This window comes from Glossina fuscipes, unplaced genomic scaffold (genome assembly GCF_014805625.2).
Source record: "Glossina fuscipes isolate IAEA_lab_2018 unplaced genomic scaffold, Yale_Gfus_2 28, whole genome shotgun sequence".
NCBI lineage: Eukaryota > Metazoa > Arthropoda > Insecta > Diptera > Glossinidae > Glossina > Glossina fuscipes.
In genome coordinates this window covers 14271403-14290814 of record NW_023998423.1, presented here as the reverse complement: position 1 = coordinate 14290814, position 19412 = coordinate 14271403, and the positions used below count along the sequence as shown (strand labels likewise).

General features: G+C 34.8%; 2 protein-coding genes across 2 annotated transcripts; both read left to right on the top strand.

Moving 5' to 3' along the window:
* Positions 1-1673: 1673 nt before the first annotated feature.
* Positions 1674-4113, top strand: LOC119636200 (phosphoenolpyruvate carboxykinase [GTP]-like). Its single transcript, XM_038031431.1, is given in 3 exon segments — positions 1674-2067; positions 2200-3223; positions 3225-4113. Coding segments are annotated over 3 exon segments (1938 nt in total). The 5' UTR covers positions 1674-2035; the 3' UTR covers positions 4107-4113.
* Positions 4114-5614: 1501 nt separating this feature from the next.
* LOC119636533 lies at positions 5615-17480 on the top strand. The gene is made up of 10 exons (XM_038031927.1): positions 5615-5739; positions 12710-12954; positions 13099-14204; positions 14271-14454; positions 14519-14641; positions 14708-14808; positions 14922-15013; positions 15085-15277; positions 17152-17252; positions 17322-17480. The coding sequence occupies exons 2-10, from the start codon at positions 12788-12790 to the stop codon at positions 17478-17480; spliced, it is 2226 nt and encodes a 741-aa protein (XP_037887855.1). The 5' UTR covers positions 5615-5739; positions 12710-12787.
* The last annotated feature ends 1932 nt before the right edge of the window (positions 17481-19412 follow it).

Here is a 19412-nt window from a genome sequence, read left to right as displayed (position 1 = left end):
TTGTATCTCTTCTATTAGTCGATCTGATGGCCATGGATAACTTCTTTGACTATTGCGACTGAGCTAAGGCAGGACAAATATGTAGATTTCTAATGAAAAATCTTCGAAGGACGAGGAACGCACTGAGAGTAAATGCATTATAGAGAGAGACGCATTGAATATTTCAATTAAAACGATATTTCAGCGGCAAGGTCTCTTTGCTTTGCCGATCCACGTTTTATTTAGTACCAAATCCTTGACTTTATATAGAATTGTTTGCGCTTCTTTTTGAACAAGTTTCAGTGCCTTCGCTATTATAAGCATGTGCTAGGACCATTCAAACTTGATTTACATACCTTCAAGTTATAAGTCAAATTTCACTTTTCTGTACTAATAAGTGCTAATAAGATTGACAAGTTTTCAACTAAAAGTAGAGAGACAGGCAGACGGACACATCAAACCCGAGTTTTGGCTTTAAAGTGATCACTGCATTTGTACAATCTCTGGGAGGTTACACAAAAAATAGCAGAAACAAAACATAATCAACCTTCACTGAATGGTATAACTAGTATATCTGCCTTCCCCGACTCTTATAATGATAATAATAATAAAAGCTGCTACTATTATAATCTTGAAATACTATCTTTGTATTATATAAATATATGTATATATATATGTGAAGGTGTTTGCTTGTAAATGCAGTTTTATTAACTTTAATATTCTTTACCTTAACGGAAGAATTATGCAAAAGTAACAAATATCGCTGCAATGCCAACAAAGACCAGTTAAGCAAGAATTCTTTAAAGATACAATGAACAAAAAAAAAAAAAAGAAAAAAAAACACAAAAAAAAAAAGATGGAAAAAAAATGTACGTTTCTTGTAAAAACCTTTTAAAAAATTGAAAGAAAAATATCAATTTTAATAGAGAAACCACGTAGTCGCAACTTGCTCAACCAGACACATATTTCACACTTGCTTTGCTTGCCAAAATGCTCGATTATTGAGTTGCTGAACAAGTAAATATGAAGCAGAGCAAAGCAAAAACAAAAACCAACAAAAACCAACAAAAAAAAAACAAGTCTAAACAAAACATACTTATTATAGGTATGTATTTGTAGTGTAGCGTACGCAGCGACAACTAGTGTCGCTGATAAAGCTAAATTCAAAATAAACGCTAATGAAATGGACAAATGTTGTTTGTTTGTTTTTCTTTTTCTTTAGTTTTCTCCTGCATGTGAAGACGGGCCCCCATAAACCAGCCAATCAGAGAATGAATTTTGACCCTCTACATATGTTATATCCACTTGATTGTTGTACGCTCACTGTTTATTTATAAACACAGAGAAATCCAAAGTGAACCACATTATTATTATTATATTGTATTTTTTTTTTTTTTTTTTTTTTTTTTTTGCCACATTTACATACAAACATATCCTCTATGATGTATGCGATTAGTAACAACAATTACAGTTGATGATCGGTGGAGCTGATAGAGTAAAAAAGATAACGTAACGTTTGCGTTTAACGACAAAAGCGAAACTACGAGTTGTTTCCATTATCTGCGAGAGAGTCTATATATATAAATATATGTGAGCGGCGTTTACGTTGTCTGGCAACTAAGACATTGCGTCAGTAGCTGGCCTGGGGTATATAAGCTCAGAAATATTGTGGGTATGCCATCAGTTACTCGAGTTGCGAGTAAATGTTAAGATCAAGTGAGAGCTTCAGAGGTCTATATATTATAAATAAATAAAAATAAAAAATAAAAAAAATAATAATAGAAAAGCAACGTGAAACTCTGATAGAACTTGCATTTAAAAGTGAAAATATTAGCAAATTCTAGTAAAAAAAAAGGAAAAGTGAAAATTTACAAGCGAAGAAAAATAAAAAAGAAAACTAAAGGAAAACATTCGTGATAAGTAAATTGTGATTTCGTTTAGAGGGAACAGAAAAGAAAAGCGTGAAAAATCGATTCGACCTCTATTAACAAATTTTGCTTAAAATATTTTTTTTTTTAAAATCATATACGACAAATAAAATAAATACCACATCATAATGCCAGAACTCATTGAACAAAGCAAACTTATGTAAGTAATTTAGATGTGATCAAAGCTCTTCCTGAACTCTTTGTTCCCCCTTTTGCTATTGTAATTAATTTTCACATGTTTTATTTTTTTTTGCCTCTTAATTAATTTTTATTGCTTTTCCTTCTATTTTAGCTCTAATGGTTCTTTGTTGTTGCCAAACAAAGCTAAGGAAGACAATTGCGGCTTGTATGTCCATATACGGGGCACTAATGTTTCCTATGGTTCGGTTAATCGTTTAACATCAGGCGTTAAAGCCTTTGTTGAAGAAGCCGTTGCTCTTTGCCAACCGGATCAAGTTCACATTTGCGATGGCTCGGAAATGGAAAATAAAATGCTTTTAAAATTAATGGTAGAGAAGGGCACCATTATGCCTCTGCCCAAATACGAAAATTGTTGGTTAGCTCGCACTAATCCGTCAGATGTGGCTCGCGTAGAATCAAAAACATTCATTTGTACCGAAAAGAAAGAGGAAGCTATACCTACTCCTCAAGAAGGTGTTAAGGGCACTTTGGGTAATTGGATTTCGGTGGCTGACATGGAAAAAGCTATACAAGATCGTTTCCCTGGCTGCATGAAAGGCCGTACTATGTATGTGGTACCTTTTAGCATGGGTCCAGTTGGTTCTCCACTTTCGAAAATTGGCATAGAAATCACTGATTCTCCTTACGTAGTAGCCTCTATGCGGATTATGACGCGTATGGGTTCGGTTGTTTTGGATCAATTGCAAAAGAAAGAGGAATTTGTACGGGCTTTGCATTCCGTTGGCACACCTGCTGATGGTGTCATTGAACGCTCTTCTTGGCCCTGCGATCCGGAACGTACTATTATTTTGCATAAACCTGCGGACAATCTGATTGTTTCCTATGGCTCCGGTTATGGCGGTAACTCATTGCTGGGCAAAAAATGTTTTGCTCTTCGTATTGGCAGCACGATTGCTAAACGGGAGGGCTGGTTAGCCGAGCATATGCTGATTTTGGGTATCACCGATCCTAAAGGTAATAAGAAGTACATTACCGCCGCTTTTCCATCAGCCTGTGGCAAGACTAACTTGGCAATGTTAAATCCATCTTTGCCCGGTTACAAAGTGGAATGCGTGGGTGATGATATTGCTTGGATGAAATTCGATAAGAATGGTGTTTTACGGGCCATTAATCCTGGAAAATGGTTTCTTTGGTGTTGCTCCGGGCACTTCTATGGAAACTAATCCGATAGCCATGAAAACGGTATTCGAGAATACCATTTTCACTAATGTCGCTTTAACATCTGATGGCGGTGTTTACTGGGAGGGTATGGAAAGCAGTTTGGAAGATGGTGTGGAAATTACCGATTGGTTGGGTAATCCCTGGACCAAGGAGTCCGGCAAGCCAGCCGCTCATCCTAATTCGCGATTTTGTACTCCAGCCAATCAGTGTCCCATGATTGATACTGCTTGGGAAGATCCGGCTGGTGTACCCATTAGCGCTATACTTTTCGGAGGTCGCCGACCCGCCGGTGTACCTTTAATCTATGAGGCTTGCAATTGGACTCACGGTGTGTTTATGGGCGCTGCTATGCGCAGTGAAGCTACTGCTGCTGCCGAACATAAAGGCAAAGTTATTATGCACGATTCTTTCGCTATGCGTCCCTTCTTTGGCTACAATTTTGGTCATTATGTACAACATTGGCTTAGCATGGAATCGCGTGGCCAGGTGCCAAAAATATTCCATGTTAATTGGTTCCGTAAAGGTACAAATGGAAAATTTATGTGGCCCGGTTATGGTGAGAATGTACGCGTTCTTGAATGGATCTTGCGTCGTGTCAACGGAGAAGAATGTTATGCGGAATCAGCTATTGGCCGGATACCAGCCGAAGGTGAATTGAATTTGAAAGGCATGTCAGATAAGGTAGATATGGAAGAATTATTCTCGCTACCCAAAGACTTCTGGATGCAAGAAGTGGAAGATATACGAAAATATTTCAATTCACAAGTCGGCAAGGATTTGCCTCCTGAAATATTGCACGAACTGGAAAAGTTAAAGCAACGCATTGCTGCTCTGTAAGAGAATGAAAAAAAGAAAAAAAAAATTTTTTTTTTGTTTAGTAATTTAAATATCATCTTATTATTGTATATATATATATATTGTTGTGAATATTTGCGTGCAAGGGATGGACTTATTTTCAGTCTGTGCTTTTGAATGTTTGTTTTTTATACATATTATATCATAATTTTTTTTTATACATGATTTTAATGAAAAAAAATTCTATTATTTATTATGAAAATGTAAAAAAATTGTCTTAGCGATTAGAAAAATACCTTTTACATACATATAAACGAATATTATCATTATTATCATTATTATTATTATTATTATTATTATTATTATTAAGTATTAAACATATCTTTAAAGAAAATATATTATTTTTACTTTTAAGACAAAATTTTATCAAAAAAATAATAAAAAAAAAAAACTTTAAAGCATTTTTATAAAAAGTTAAATATTATTTTTTTCTTTTTTTGCAATAACCGAGGGGCGGATAACGTTAGGTAATCTTAAGAAATACCAAGTTTCTACGACGTCAAAATACACTTTTCCATGATAAGTATTAAGATTACGTTACTAAAAGGCATTTTCCTTTTCCTAAACCGAATATATTTTAATCTATGAACCGATTTCGCCAAATCTCGTAGATAACTTGAGAAATTGAATGGAAGGCATAGATAGAAATATTTAATCAGCTCGACTCTCTTATTCGCAATACTTAACAGTGTATGCAGTTTACGTGGTTCCTTCTTACGTATTTTGTTATACTAAATTTTTAGTTTAACTTGTTTAACTAGTTGTTTTTTCACATAACATTCAAAGACACTTTCTTACATTTAAAATGGAATTAAACAAAAAATTTTTGGCATTTTGTTTAATGAACTTTTAAAAATTTTTTCGATAAAACAATAATGATATCAATGTAGAACTCTTGGGATTTTTGGCCGAAGAACAAAGCGAAGTTGTTTTCTCAGGCACTCCATTGAACTCAACTTTAAAGCAGATGGTTAAACAAATGGCAGTTGAGTTAAGAGAGCTTGGACTGTACAGTGAATGTCCTTCAATTTCTTATGAAAGCTCTCTCCGTTCTTGTGGAGATAAAAGCATGATGGAAAAGAACATCCTTTCTCTCGATCAGTTTTATGCATTTTAACTAATTAATTGTGGGCAGTAGACAATAGAATCATACGTCTAGGCAGATGGAAGAAAAAGCTCATAAAACACAATTCAATCCCGGCAAACATTACCTTACCTGATGTCTATGCCCGCCCTTAATAGTCGTTTCGTGCACTTGAGCACTTAAAATTTTGAACTGATTTGTAATTTAACGTCTTTTCCACAAGTTTATTTCTTTCAAAAGCTTATTGGAATACTTCAAAGCTTTCGGAAGAATGCCTAAGCTTTTAGTATTTAGTATTCCAATTTTTAATGGGGGGTGGGGGGGGGGGCTTTTATGTTCACTCTTCATTATTCTCCTACTTTATTCACTTCTGAAAGATATAACAACAGTTTCCGTTGCACACTTTAAGCGCGAGCATCTACGGATTGCGGCTATAAATGGTACGCAGAAAAGGAAAAAAAGAAAGCAGGAACACTTATCCAGCTTTACACACTATTCCCTTTAAATTGATAATAAACAACTGTTACATTTGTACGTATGCCTGTGTGTGTTTGTAATCAGAGGTCGAATAATTTCCTTCTTTTTTTTATATTTTTTTTATTCGTGGGTGTTAAGCATAAACTATACGAAATTGTTATGTGTGAAGTATGTGAATAAATCCACGTTGAAGGAAACTTGCGATTTTGCTAAGTATTATTAAACCCTACATGTTTTGTTTTTTTTTTTTTTCTTAAAACCGCTTACCCATGTTATAGTCGTGAATTGTACGTAAATGTCCATTTACGATTTGTGGTAAATAAAACAATTAAGTGACTATAAAAAAGGAAGAAATGAAAACAAAAAAAAAAAAACAAAAAAAAAACAAAAAAGTGCATACCCACGTTCTTGTCGAACAGTCTTAACTTGTTGCTTGCCTTCGTAAACGTTAATAGACATTATTGCCAAGTGTCGTCTGAGTTGAGTGTCACACTTACTTGTATTTGTTAGGTATGGTGTACGCTTGATTGTCGACTGCTAAATAAGACTTTATAGTATGCTGGTTTATTTACACACATATAATAACTTCTCTAGACGATATGGTATGGTTAAGGATCTTACATGAATTTACATAATTTAAAGTCTCTTAATACAAAAACCTTAAAAGTTGTAAAAGTCAAGAAAAACTAACAAGAAAACAATAAGGAAAAGAAGGGAGAAATTGTTTTCTATAGTTTAACATGTAACATGATAGAAGCATTCGAGGTCAACTATTGTCTTGTATTTTCCTTAGGAAAATATCAATATATATTGCAAGCAAATAACAATATTTCAAGTCAATAATATAATTTTCCAGATTGTTAGGCAAGCAAAGTTCGGCGCGTAGGATATAATATAAAAAGTAATTGTTTTGCTTTTTCTCTTAATGGTTATTCTCTGGTAATTACTCTCCTTCCCCTTAATGGTGCGTTCCGGTTTAAATATCTATCCCCTATATAAGATAACATTTTTATTATTACTTCAATTATAAGTATATTTGCTCGTCCGTCTCTTAGTATATCTTTCATTGCTATCTTTCCATGTAGTACCATGTCCTACATACAAATATAAATTTAACTTAAAATCAAGTTACGTGCTGTGCTTGCTTTATATATGTATGCAATGAATATAAATCTAACAGGTATCTTGCTTTCTTCTTTCATGTATGCCTTATACTTTATATAGACTTATATACACGATGGATATATAAAATGAAAGAAATGAAATGAAATGAAAATATAACTAAAATTTTCATCTACATCAAGCAATAAATTTGTTTTTTTTTTTTTTTCCACGTCACCGATCGTTTCCTTCAGCAAAAATCACAAATTTCTTTTATGGTATATATGGTATGTAAATACTTCTTCGCTGCTTAGGTATTTTAATGTTTAATGGAAATACTCTAGGATGGAAGCGCAATTAAGTTATCTGAGGAAATTAAAGTCTTATTCATTTTGTATCGAATACTTGACTAAGTATTCAGCAAAACAATTTTTTTCATTCATCTTACCTGATATCTTGGAAATCCATTACTTGAAGTCAATACAAAAAATGAAGCGAAATATTTTGTTAATCTGAAACATACAAGTCGCTTAACGAATGCCAACCGGAGAAATTTTCAAATCCAGCTTTGAAAGCGTACGGATATATTTCAGTACCTGACAAGGCTGCAAGAAAGCCTTTATAAAGTGAACTATATAACCTGTTCTCAATCAATCGAAGAATGCCTGCCCCATAGGTGCAAAAATGCCACCAGTCGCAAGAATTTAGATTTGATAAAAGTATTAAAAGTTCTTGCAAGCAAGCTGGCTTCGAAAAGTAGAAAGATCTGTTAAAGCATGCGACTATCGTGCAAAGTGCCCTGACAATACTTCTGGTTTTTAAAAGCAAGAAAGAACACATGATACACTGAAAATTTCGACGCAAATTCTTTAGGTTATCCTGCGATACTTGGTTAAAAATGTCGGGCCACCTAATAATATAGACTATCATCTCATTTTCTTTTTTTTTCGATCCTCTTCCTGCAATAAAGTTGATGTGTATAAAAAATTCCACTACAGGCAAATATTACCTTTTTTTTGGTAGCAAAAGATTTAAAATTTTTATTCATATTACCTATGCTGGATAATATGCAAACTTGACCGATAAGAGTCATTTCAGTTGAATTGTCACATTTTAATTATTATAGCTTTGATTGTCTTGGACAGATATACGGAAGTAAATGGAGTCACTTAAATGTAGAAAATTATATGGTTACTGGACGAATGGATTTTGCTTTATTTAAATGGATCTGCAGTTAACACTTCTTTTACTACCCTTTAGGCTTTTGAACTCATTACGCGACCTTTGCGTCTACATCTACAATCGTGTTTCGAGTATGGCGACGAGAATGACAAAACCAGTAATTGGATGACTATAATAATATATTCACATGTTAGTGTCAGCGTTGTTTAAAAAAATATTGATTCATGCATAAGACTATTTATTGAGATTCACGACAAAAAGAAAAAAAAAATTTTGTTAAGCGAAACTAATCCGTTTACTTACGGCAACATTGATGTATCTTATCTAAAGTAGATTAGATGAGGTAACCTGTAATATCGCCTGCAATCAGTAGATAAGCAGAAAATTGCGAAAGTGTCCACAAAATAGAACGAGTTCAATAATAAATTTCACCAAAAAATTAAATAAATAAATAAAAAAAAATAAGCTAAGTTAGATGATAATTCCCTTGAAAAATTGTGCACATTACGTCTTTATTCCTGAATTGTACGTAATTTTGCTAATCATTTGCAAAGCCAGTTACACTATAAGTGAAAATGAGATTTTGTGCATGAATTCATAAAGCAGTGCCACGTGCCACAGCAAGTTAATTTAATTCACACAGAACAAATCAAAAACCTATAAATAATCAGACAATCATAAACGGTCAGGGACTGAAAGCAGGATGATGGACGTTTTTCAAGCTAATTTTCAAAAAATCCAAAATTCAAGTGATATGCTTCGACACACGTTGTTCATTGCATTCATATTGGTAAAGGTTAACATTTGTTTTTCTTTGTTTTTTTTTAATATTCGTTGGGTGTGGGAGATAGATTATTGTAATAGTAATAACTGTAACCTTTAGTCGCTCTACTCAACTACACATGGGATGAATGATGATAAGTGCGTGTGTGACGCATCCATTGAGAAACGTTTCAATTAAAATGCGGTTTTATTCAAGAGTCATTTTTAACTTACTTGTATTCTTGTACAGGAGCGCACAATTAAATGTCTGTGATGAAATCAAAATCCGTGTAAAGTGAATGTCCGCCTTCCTGTTTAATAAACAAAGAGAGAAGAGATTTAACCGGTTTCAGTCGATTTTCAACAGAGCTAGCATCAAATGAATCTGTTTATTGATTAATCCAGAAGATATAGACGAGGCATGGCCTTACTAAAAACCATCTCAAACTGTAATCTTAGGTTCTTGGTCCGCTGCCGCCGAGAATAGGTTGTACCAAGAAGATTAAGTACCCACTGTTCTGAAAAATGGGATGCACTATATCGACATTTGATGACACGGTATAATCACAGCACAATCATCCAACATTAGTTTTTGCGCAAAAAATTCGAAAAAGGACTATTTAACCTATGGATATACACTTAGCATTCAACTTGTAACACATAGCCTTCAACAATATATTATAAAACTTTTTTTTCTTTTTGTTACACTGATACTCATGATGAAACTTATCTGACTTTTTATTTTTTAGAGTACGTCATAATACCCCCTTCATATCTCATACGAATTTTGCAATTAGTTGTAGATCATTGTAGAGATGGTTGTTATTATAACGGTACTGTGTTCGTTTTGCTAAAGCTTTTTCAATACCAAAGCTGAGCCTTCAGAAACCCTATCAAGTATTGTAACGTAAATCGTCTTTTTGTTATCGAAATTTAGTTCACACTACTGATTTGTGATTTTTAGCATATCCTAGATTTTTTGTACAATTCTTAGGAGATCTAATTACTAATTATTTACAGGGACTTGTATTATCGGGGCTTGAGTTCCCATTCTGACCTTGTTGATTCGAATGTTGCAATTCAACTCTCTTGACTCGACTCTCTCAACTCAATGTCCATTAGCTTACGACAGGCTTTGCGCAAGTATTTTGCTTATATACTCTGTTACAAACATGTTACTATTACCTAAATTTATCGCGACATTTTTAATCCCTTAGTCCTGCCAAATATTGTTAATCTTTTCCAGTCCCGCCAGTCACTTGCTACATAACGCAGGTAACTTTTTTTCGAATTTGGTTTCAAATAACAAACATGGCAGTTTCGTAACAGTATATATATTCTTGATCAGCATCAAATTCTGAACCAATTTAAGTATGTCTGTTTGTGAAATATCTGTAGAGTTGGTTTTTTTTTTTGCCTAATATTATAGAGCAGGGGTCAGCAACCTATGGCTCACGGGTCACCGAATGACCCATTTTATAATTTCAAGTGATTCACTTTAATTCCAAAAGTAATATATAATATGTAAAAAAAAAAAAAAATTATCAAATATAAGCTCGACGCAGTAGAAACAGTTCAAAAAACAGTTACTTCGCTTTGCGTTGAGAAATTTGGGATGGCTTACGAAAGTCTCTTTGCCATCGTATGAAAATAGATTGCGACTATTTGCCCTTTTCTCACTAAAGAAGCGAAGGTTTGTATTGTATAGTATTCATAAAGCTTGATTAATGCAGAAATAGTTAACCCGTTAAGGTCGTCATATCACATTCGCCAGAGAACATCAAATTAGTGCTTCTTGATAAGTGCGATCAACCGATCTTGTATTTGTGTGAAAATAACTAATAAGTTGAGAGCATATTTTGTTTCGCAAACTGAACCAGCTATATCTGGTATCGGTTGCCAAGTGGCTACTTGAAAACTCTGCCATAGTTTAAGATTTTTATAAGATTTTTATTGTTTGAATTATATGCTTATGTGGTTATAAAAGTTGTCTGAACACCTTATATCAGTCACTTTAAATTAATTAGTTTTTTGCATATATAGCTCGTTTTGCCCACCTGAGTAGTCGAATAAGTAAGAATTGCGACTAATAAGTCTATGTTAGTGAGTGCTTAGTCGGTAAAGGCTTATCATCGAGCACACATTCACTTGACTGCGATTGTTTCCCTACTTCTTCTTGCACGAATAAGCGACACCCCGAGTGATTAGTCATATAATGAAAAAAAAAAGTGAACATACACATGTATCTCCGTTCAGGGATTATTGCGCATTAACATTTCTTGCACCTTCTAAACTCATTTAACGGCAGGTAACAATCACATTTTAATCTTAAGTTTGACGGTAGCTATACCGCAAAAGAGAGTAATCCAAATGATGCCACTAGGGAGATACAGATATACGTCATCGGTATTTTCACAACTAGATAAAGAAAGAAAGAAATTGCTTCTAGGTATTTAACGACATTTTCATATGACTAAGAGTCACCAAAAATTATTGGAGCATTACATGGGTTATTTTTTTGTTATTTATCTACAGACACCACAGTATCCCAAGAAGCTGAAGGCTACCTATTTTGTAGCTTAAATTTAAACTAATATCTTTTTAATTTTGAAGCTCGATATTTAAAAATAATCAAAATGACATACTCCGTAAATTTGCAGAGCTCCTCTCAAGAGCTACGTCTGTCATGTGATGGGCGACTAGAGCTCCAACTTTCGATTCCTCAATTAAAAATCTTCCGAAATTGTTTCCGCCCTTATATTGCATGGCATCACGATTATTGAAAGCAGAATTTAGCAAAAAGCTTCCCAATGCCCTTTGTGTTGCCTTCAGTTTAGTGCCTTTCCATTCAGAAAACTTTTTGATGAGCAACGAGGAACAACTGACTAAACTTAGGCAACTACTAATATATTCTGTCAATAGCTTTCTTTACTCGACGTTATATGGATTACTAGTTACTACATAAATCCCATTCTTAGGTTGTCGTTGATATTTTATGACAAGGCAAGTGTTATAGCAAATATTCGCACGTTTCTCTTCTTCTGCTTTTTATTTTGATTAGGTTGATTATTAAAAATCTAGGTTAATCATATCTTGAAATATTTTTCTTAGAAATATTACTTTACATATATTTCTTTAATTAACGCTTAATAATGAGAAGAAATTTCGAATCAAAGAAAAGGAGAAGAAAAGTACTTAAGATAATTTTCTTTATAGGCTGGAAAGGCTGATGATGCCGTTGTAGCCAGCAAAGTTCCATTTTAAAGAAGAGGATAATCAAACCGCAAAACTTGTAGAAGAATAGTCATCGCTTAAGGGTCTTCGCATTTGTTAACTTGAATAATAAAGATAATTTATTACAATAAGAATTTGCTTTTTTTGTAAAGCAACCCTAGCAATACGACGCTCGCACATCCTTTTATAGCCAAAGTCATATTGTTCTTATATTCAACGTATACCTTCATATTCAATGTATTTGACAGGATGCGTTGTGAAGAAGTTGGAAGGTCGCATAAGATAACAGCAGCACTAAGCTGAATAAAGAAACGCTTAACTTAAGATTCTTCTTCTTTGCAGTTTCGCGAATGTTTCAAAGTCTCTTATATACAATAACGTCTTTTATTGATATTTTCAATATTCAAGCTAATGGCGAGCCAAATAAAAAATAAACGATTTATACGAGAAAACAAATTGCTGCTGCTCTGTTCATTTTCCGTTATTACTCATATATATATATATATATATATATATATAGGTATGGTGATGATGGCTTAACAATGTGCAACAATTTTTACTTGCGACTCATAAATTTTCGTTGCCAACGAGTCTAAGCAGCCAACCCACCGACTATAAAATCCTTATTGCTGGTGGCACATATTTTGTTATTATATGGCATTTGTTTTTCCGTCGATGTTATATTTATTTATTCATTTCTTTTTTCGCTTTATTTTTTTTTTTTTTTTTTTTTTTTTTTTTACAGCAATTTGACGCTGAGAGGGCAAACATGAATTTATATTGTAAAGTAAAATAAAAAGAAATACGTGGAGAATTGAGAAGCATGTCCCTACCCTACAACACAAGGGCCACTCCCCGTTTACCACCCAGAATGGAACAACAGCATCATTTCAGCTGGGATGAGAGTCATAAGCAGAACGCAATAATTGCAAAGAGTCCTACGCGTACCAGTTCTTCACCTTTACCTCTCAGGCAACCAAAACCTTCGAGGTAAAGCTGTACTGCGCTTAATGAAACGAAAAATTGCCGCCTACCTCTCTTTCGTTATCTTAAAGCAATTCATTTAATTTCGTTTTCAATTTATTGAAATGATTTTTTTTTGTTTTTTTATTGTTCCATTGATTGACATTTTAGAGACTCTCGCGTACACGTCGATAATACTTATAATGCAGCTCTCAGATCTTCCAATAATCCATACGATGATTGCAGTGAAGAGTCTTATAATGCAAAAAAACCAACAACTTATGCCAATAGGGAATTTAGTGATGATGACTTAGAATCTGTACCATCGTACTATCAAACACCCACGTCCGGTAAACATAGTTCTCGAAAAAATTCCTCTGATTCACCTTCAAACATTTTGTGTGGTAGCAATCACTCTACCTCCTTGCAAGGTCGCACTAATCAAAGCAATTTCGTTTTTGAACCCATTAGTCCTAAACCTAACAGCGGTGTTTACAAAAAATTCAAATATTATGAACATTTTTCACCGGAAAAAGATAATATCGATGATGATTATTTTGGGACTTCGTCTATAAGAGCACCCATGTCTCCGAAAATAGTGGAACCTCACAGACGAAACTCTACGAAGAGAAGCTTTACTTTGAAAAAGTCCTCAACTAAAAAGCAAGAGGAATGGGAAATGACAGTAACACCAAATCGAGACGAACATGATGGTAACAGAGGCTATGAAAAAGCTGATTCTAGCATTAACGAGACGATGCAATTATCTGTAGATTCTGAATATAGCACGACTGGTACCACAACAACTGTACTGAGTTATTCAGATACTTCGACCAGGCAGAGCTCAAATGAGTTAAGTCATGCGTCACCATCTTTATGTCAACGTCGTCATGCCATTAATATAACGTCAAACCCTGGTTATCAAGTCCTACATAGCTCTCATAGTACTTTGGATCGCACTCGCTCGGACAGTGTAGTGTCGTTACGTTATCGTAAATCCACCAGTGATTTAACACAGGACACTGATAACGAATTAAGCAGATACAATTCAAGAAAAGGGTTTACAAAATCTCCCGGAGGTAGCTTTACCGCTCGGAGACGTAGCAGTTCGAAGGGCGGTTTAGCTTATTTAGCCAGTCGTCGCAGTTCAAGAGAGTCGATGAAAAGTGCTTGCTCCAATACATCCATAGCATCAAACGATGATGTAGGACCTTTGGCATTTCAAGCTTCGAATCGCGGCCATCAACGTAGAACCTCAAATTTTCTAGAACTCCCGGGTAAGTTATTTTTGCATTATTTGGTTTTTAATGCTTTAAGGAGTTAATCTTTGTTTCAAATTTTAGTGCCCGATCACTTTAGGCCTCGTGTTTGTTCTTTGCCCGATCGTCCGTACAATCCGCGAGCCAGTGACGATTTATATCGTTTAAGACATTTTTCGATAAGCAAAGGCAATGTAGTTAATTGCGGCGATTCTATTATATCCAGACACTCACGTAGCAATACCAGCATCAACTCCAACAATAGCCGGTAAGCATTTACAATATCTTATTATTACTGCAATTATTATTATTTTTACTTATCCACTGGTCAGAGCCAGTGGTAGATCACCATTCGAAAGTTCATGTTGCGGTGCTGGTTATGCGAATGTTGATTCAACGCCACTCACACCTGAAGAAGATGTCTCTGAAAATTTGGAACCAATACCGCCTCGAAGGTAAAAATCTTTGTTCTCATAGAAATTCAAATTTATTGTTTGTCTCTCACATGATTTTCCTTCCAGATATCGCATCGTCATGTTGGGCGACCCGGGTGTAGGCAAAACGGCTTTAGTAAATCAATTCATGACATCAGAATACATGCATACTTATGATGCTAGCCTAGGTAAGTGAATTTTCACGTAACGTTTGAACGCATAGATTTAAAAGTGAATGTGATCATTGGTAGAGAATCGCATTGAAAAAGTTATTAGTGAATAATTCAAATTTGAGTTTTAGATGACGAATTCGGAGAAAAAACCGTAAGTGTTCTATTGGACGATGAAGAATCCGAATTGATTTTCGTTGATCATCCCAGTGTTGAGATGAGCGTAAGTCGTGCACATTTAAAAGATTTGCAAAGAAGAAAGAAGAGACATTTATTCCTTAATTATCTACGTAGGTTGAGAATTGCTTGTCTACCTATGAGCCGCATGGTTGCGTAGTGGTATTCTCTGTGGTCGACAAGACATCATTTCGGAAAGCCGAAGAAACTATTAATTATTTGTGGCAAGAAAGCTATCCAAAAGACAAAGCAGTAATATTAGTGGGAAATAAAGCTGACTTGGCACGGGCGCGGGTTATAAGCTCTCAAGGTATTTATTTGTTTTTTTTTTTCATAAGATCAAAACTATCCAAATCTATGAAAAGATAAATGTGGAGTTTTTCATTAACACTTTAATGACCGCATATTATTTCCTGTAAGCTTATCCGAAGACAGCTGATCTTCTCGTTCGAATACATTTAGGAGAAAGTCCAACTTTTTATCAATCTTCAAGGTAATAACGAATCACTCAATGCGTCTTCTGTCTGACACATACATGGCATCATTGTTGACGGGCCCATCTGACTTTTTTCTCGTCATATATGGCATTGTGACAGTGTTGTTTTGTAATTTTTAATACAGTGGAAAATCCGAATGTCATTTGCTGAGTGCTTTTTGATGGGGAAAACTACCGTGATGAGAAAGAAGCCGTTATTCTAATGGACTAAGCTATAACCTTTAGAACAACCTTTACAACATCGTTGCATTTTTTTACAAGTATTTGAGTTTCAGGGTTTTTTGCGTATTAACTAAGCCTTTGATTTGAAAAAAATTTCGGTACGGGGTATAGCTTTGATCATTAGGTTTAGGTCCACTCCTTCGGAGATTTTATGTTTTCAAACTTTGAAATTGAAGATGAAGAAAATATTTTATGGGCCGACACACAAACACCCACAGTGCCTAAAGAGAGAGAACCCCGTTTTAATCGAACAAATTTTGGACTTTTAACAACTTTAAATGACTTAACAACTTGAAAGTGCAAATGATATCACATAAGTGGAAAGCAATGATTGAAAATGGACCCTTCCTAAGCTGAAACATTACATTTCCTATTGCTAATAAAAAACTGTAGAGGAAAAAAATACATTTAAACAATTATTATTAATTATGATGGGACGTTTCACTCCTCCCTTAGTACAATCTGTGTGAGCTGTTATCGAACATGCCCATGTTTTTCAGACAATACCTAAGGGAATAATTACCCGTGTAAAAGCCGGTGACTAAACGTGGGTCGCTTCTTTTTAGTTCCCGTAGTTGATGTGCCATTATAAGTCTTTTCGCCTGCGGTTGTCCGGTACATTGCTTCGAGTGGCAATCCGATTTATCATGTGCCCATCGCGATGCACGCCTGTTAAGATGACTGCTTTGTGCGCCTCAGAAATGTTCGGGATCTAGCCCCTCGGGTTTCCCTTTCGCCAATACAGTCAGTCCTTTCGCTGCCCTCAACACCTGAATGCCCAGACACCCATATTAGGTGCACTTGATTGTGCCCGCCTAGCTAATTCACTGTTTGAAGGCATTCCAACATAAGCCTGGATATTATCAATCCTTTCCGGAACTTTAGGCCACCTTGGCTGTCGGAGTAAATGCAGACCCGCTGTCTCCTGCACTGCCTTATTAAGTATTGAGAGACTATGGAGGGACTGTGTCCAATTGGTATGGCCTTCTGAAAACTCGGGCCACAAACCCCAGTCCCAGTTCTGCCGTTTTGCAATTTTGAACTGTCGGTGTACCGTCCTTGTTGCCATGCCGTGTTGAAAAGCTTGCCCATCCCAGCCCGACCCAGGCGATAAAATCATCCTGAACCGATGGGACAGTACTAGCTTTACAGCGTAATGGTCCGGCATCTTGACAAAAGATTCGTCCACGAAGTTTTTTAATACCTCTAGGTGACTCCTAAGATTTTCCGGTTTTAATTTGTTGATATTCGATAGCCTAAGTGCGTTCAGGCGAGCCTACTTTCCTTTCGTCGTCGCCGCTTTTTGCCTCGCCTTAGCCCACAAGGCCAAACCTGCGTAGATTAGCATGGGAGGGAGCACTTATGAACAGCTATCTGAATTTATGCAAAGTGATTGATAAACAATTTTAATAACATTTTTTTCGGTGTATGAACATTTTTACATTATATGCATATGCTCCGGTTAGATGGTAAATCTTTAGCCGCCTCACGTGATGCTAAGTTTATTGAAACGTCCAGCGGAATACAACATAACGTCGACGAGTTACTTGTTGGCATACTGAAGCAGGTATACAACTGCAAACTTGTTTATGAATGTTAATGTACATCAATAATTGTAGCTTATGTTGCACTACAGATACGCTTAAAAGAATCGCGGGAAAAGAAAGCAAATTCAACTAAACTTAAACCTTCACGTACTCATATGTCTCTTCATTTGGCTAAGGAAATTTTACAGAAAATTTGTTTAACCGATATATCAAAATCGAAAAGCTGCGAAAATTTACATGTCCTGTAAGGAGCCTAAGGAAAATGAAATGTTTTTCTTGCTTAATTGCGAATAAAATCTGTATTTCAATAAAAACAAGCTCAATCAAGGTTGCATAAGAAAGGATAAGATGAATGTATATTACGGATAAGAACTCAACTTTTAAAATAAGATTAAGCATATGACAAGAACAACAACTTGCAGAAAGTAATCAGTAACCATGTATTGATACTGAATATAACATAATGAAGAAATTATATAAGACCCGGATGGAAGATATGTGACCGATACGAGAAACCACGCAATGACTAACGAATAATGATAAATAAATAAAAGAATGCTAATCAGGAACAAATACCTTAGTAATATATTGAGAATGAATATAACATAATGAAGAAGTTGTAAGAAACCATAAGGAAGTTATTCCTTGGATAAAAGGGAACACATAACATTGAATAAGGAATGATGGTAAGTATGCCGGAAGTGTTGGAAAACGAAACCAGATAACGAACGGATGGTAATCAGTAACAAATGCATAAAAGAAAAAACGATAATGACTGGATAATAACACACATACATAATGATGAAAACCGATGACAAATATATCACGGATAAGAGAACATATACATTCAGTACAAAACAATCGGCAACGGATAATGACAAGTATACTAAAAATGATAAAAAATGAAAGCAAATAACGGACGGAAGTTACTCGATGGAGGCAGGATCATTAATAATGAAAATATCACTAATAAAACACAAGAACAAATAATTAATGCGCGGAATGTAATCATTACGGATTAAGTAAATAAGTTGAAAAAAAAAGAGGATAAGATGATAGAAAATGTATCAACTAAGATAAATTTTCTATAAAAAGCAATTTTTAGTTAATAGGAATAGAAATGATTAGTAATTAAACGATAAAGCCAGATAATGTTTGACGGACAACAACTAACTAATTCGGGTAATAACGAAAACGTAATGAATGTCATTGTATTCCAATATTTATCTTTAAGAAGAAGAATATATTTTCATCTGAAAAATTTAGAATTGGATGACTAACGACCTGTCTTAGTATGTGCGTTACTATCGAAGTTATGGAGATGTTAGAATAACATTCAATAAAAAAGCCTTAATCCCGGCCAGACAAAGTAATATCTGCCCAAGTAAAAAATTTTTCGTCCAACCATTTTTTTAAATAATTTTGTATAAACTAAAATTTGCAATTACAAGTGCTACGTACGAATTTTATGAAAGCTACACAGATAACGTTAGTGAAGTGTCAATGATCAAAAATTATCAGGAATCCTTTCATTACGTAGCTTCTATTAAAGTAATTAGTGAATTTTTCCTGACCTCTTCTGTTAGTGCCAGCCCAAGCTACGAAGGATAGCAATCGTGTATGTTATGATCATGTAATATCATCTTCAAATCATTTCCCATATCCAAATTATGAATATGGTCAATAACTTGGATCTTGTATTGTTTGTATTCACTTCTTCTCGAGCCATGTAATTATCATAGTCACTAGATTATTATTAGATGTAATTCTACAAACTGATTCCGACCATTTTTATCTGAAAAATGAATTGGATTAAGTCTGAATTTTCTTTCCAAATATTTCCAACTTAGATTATTGGAACAAAAAAAAGTAAAGACGCAAAAATGCCAAAGCTAAAATCCTACATACACTACTATGGCTTTTGACTAAGTATTTTATGTGGTTACATTAGTGCAGTACAAATCAAACCTTGATGTATAAAATGAGAAAATTGATGTCAATTTTTTTTTATTGTCGCACCCTACACTGCTTGTGCTACAAGGATATTTTAAGTATGTGCGGATGTCTCCAAGACACGAAAGGACTTGGGACCGACCCACGTCTTACATCGACCTAGGCTTTTCTGTTCGCCAATCTGTCTTGTGCGCATGTGTTCAACCTGCAGGCTGCGGTTGCAATTT

What these genes read in the sequence shown, in the direction of transcription:
- LOC119636533 (XM_038031927.1), top strand. Translation starts at nt 12,788, where the DNA reads ATGTCCCTACCCTACAACACAAGGGCCACTCCCCGTTTACCACCCAGA. An exon ending in AGGCAACCAAAACCTTCGAG is followed by an intron (nt 12,955 to 13,098) that starts GTAAAGCTGTAC and finishes TTGACATTTTAG; the next exon opens with AGACTCTCGCGTACACGTCG. An exon ending in TACTTATGATGCTAGCCTAG is followed by an intron (nt 14,809 to 14,921) that starts GTAAGTGAATTT and finishes TTTGAGTTTTAG; the next exon opens with ATGACGAATTCGGAGAAAAA.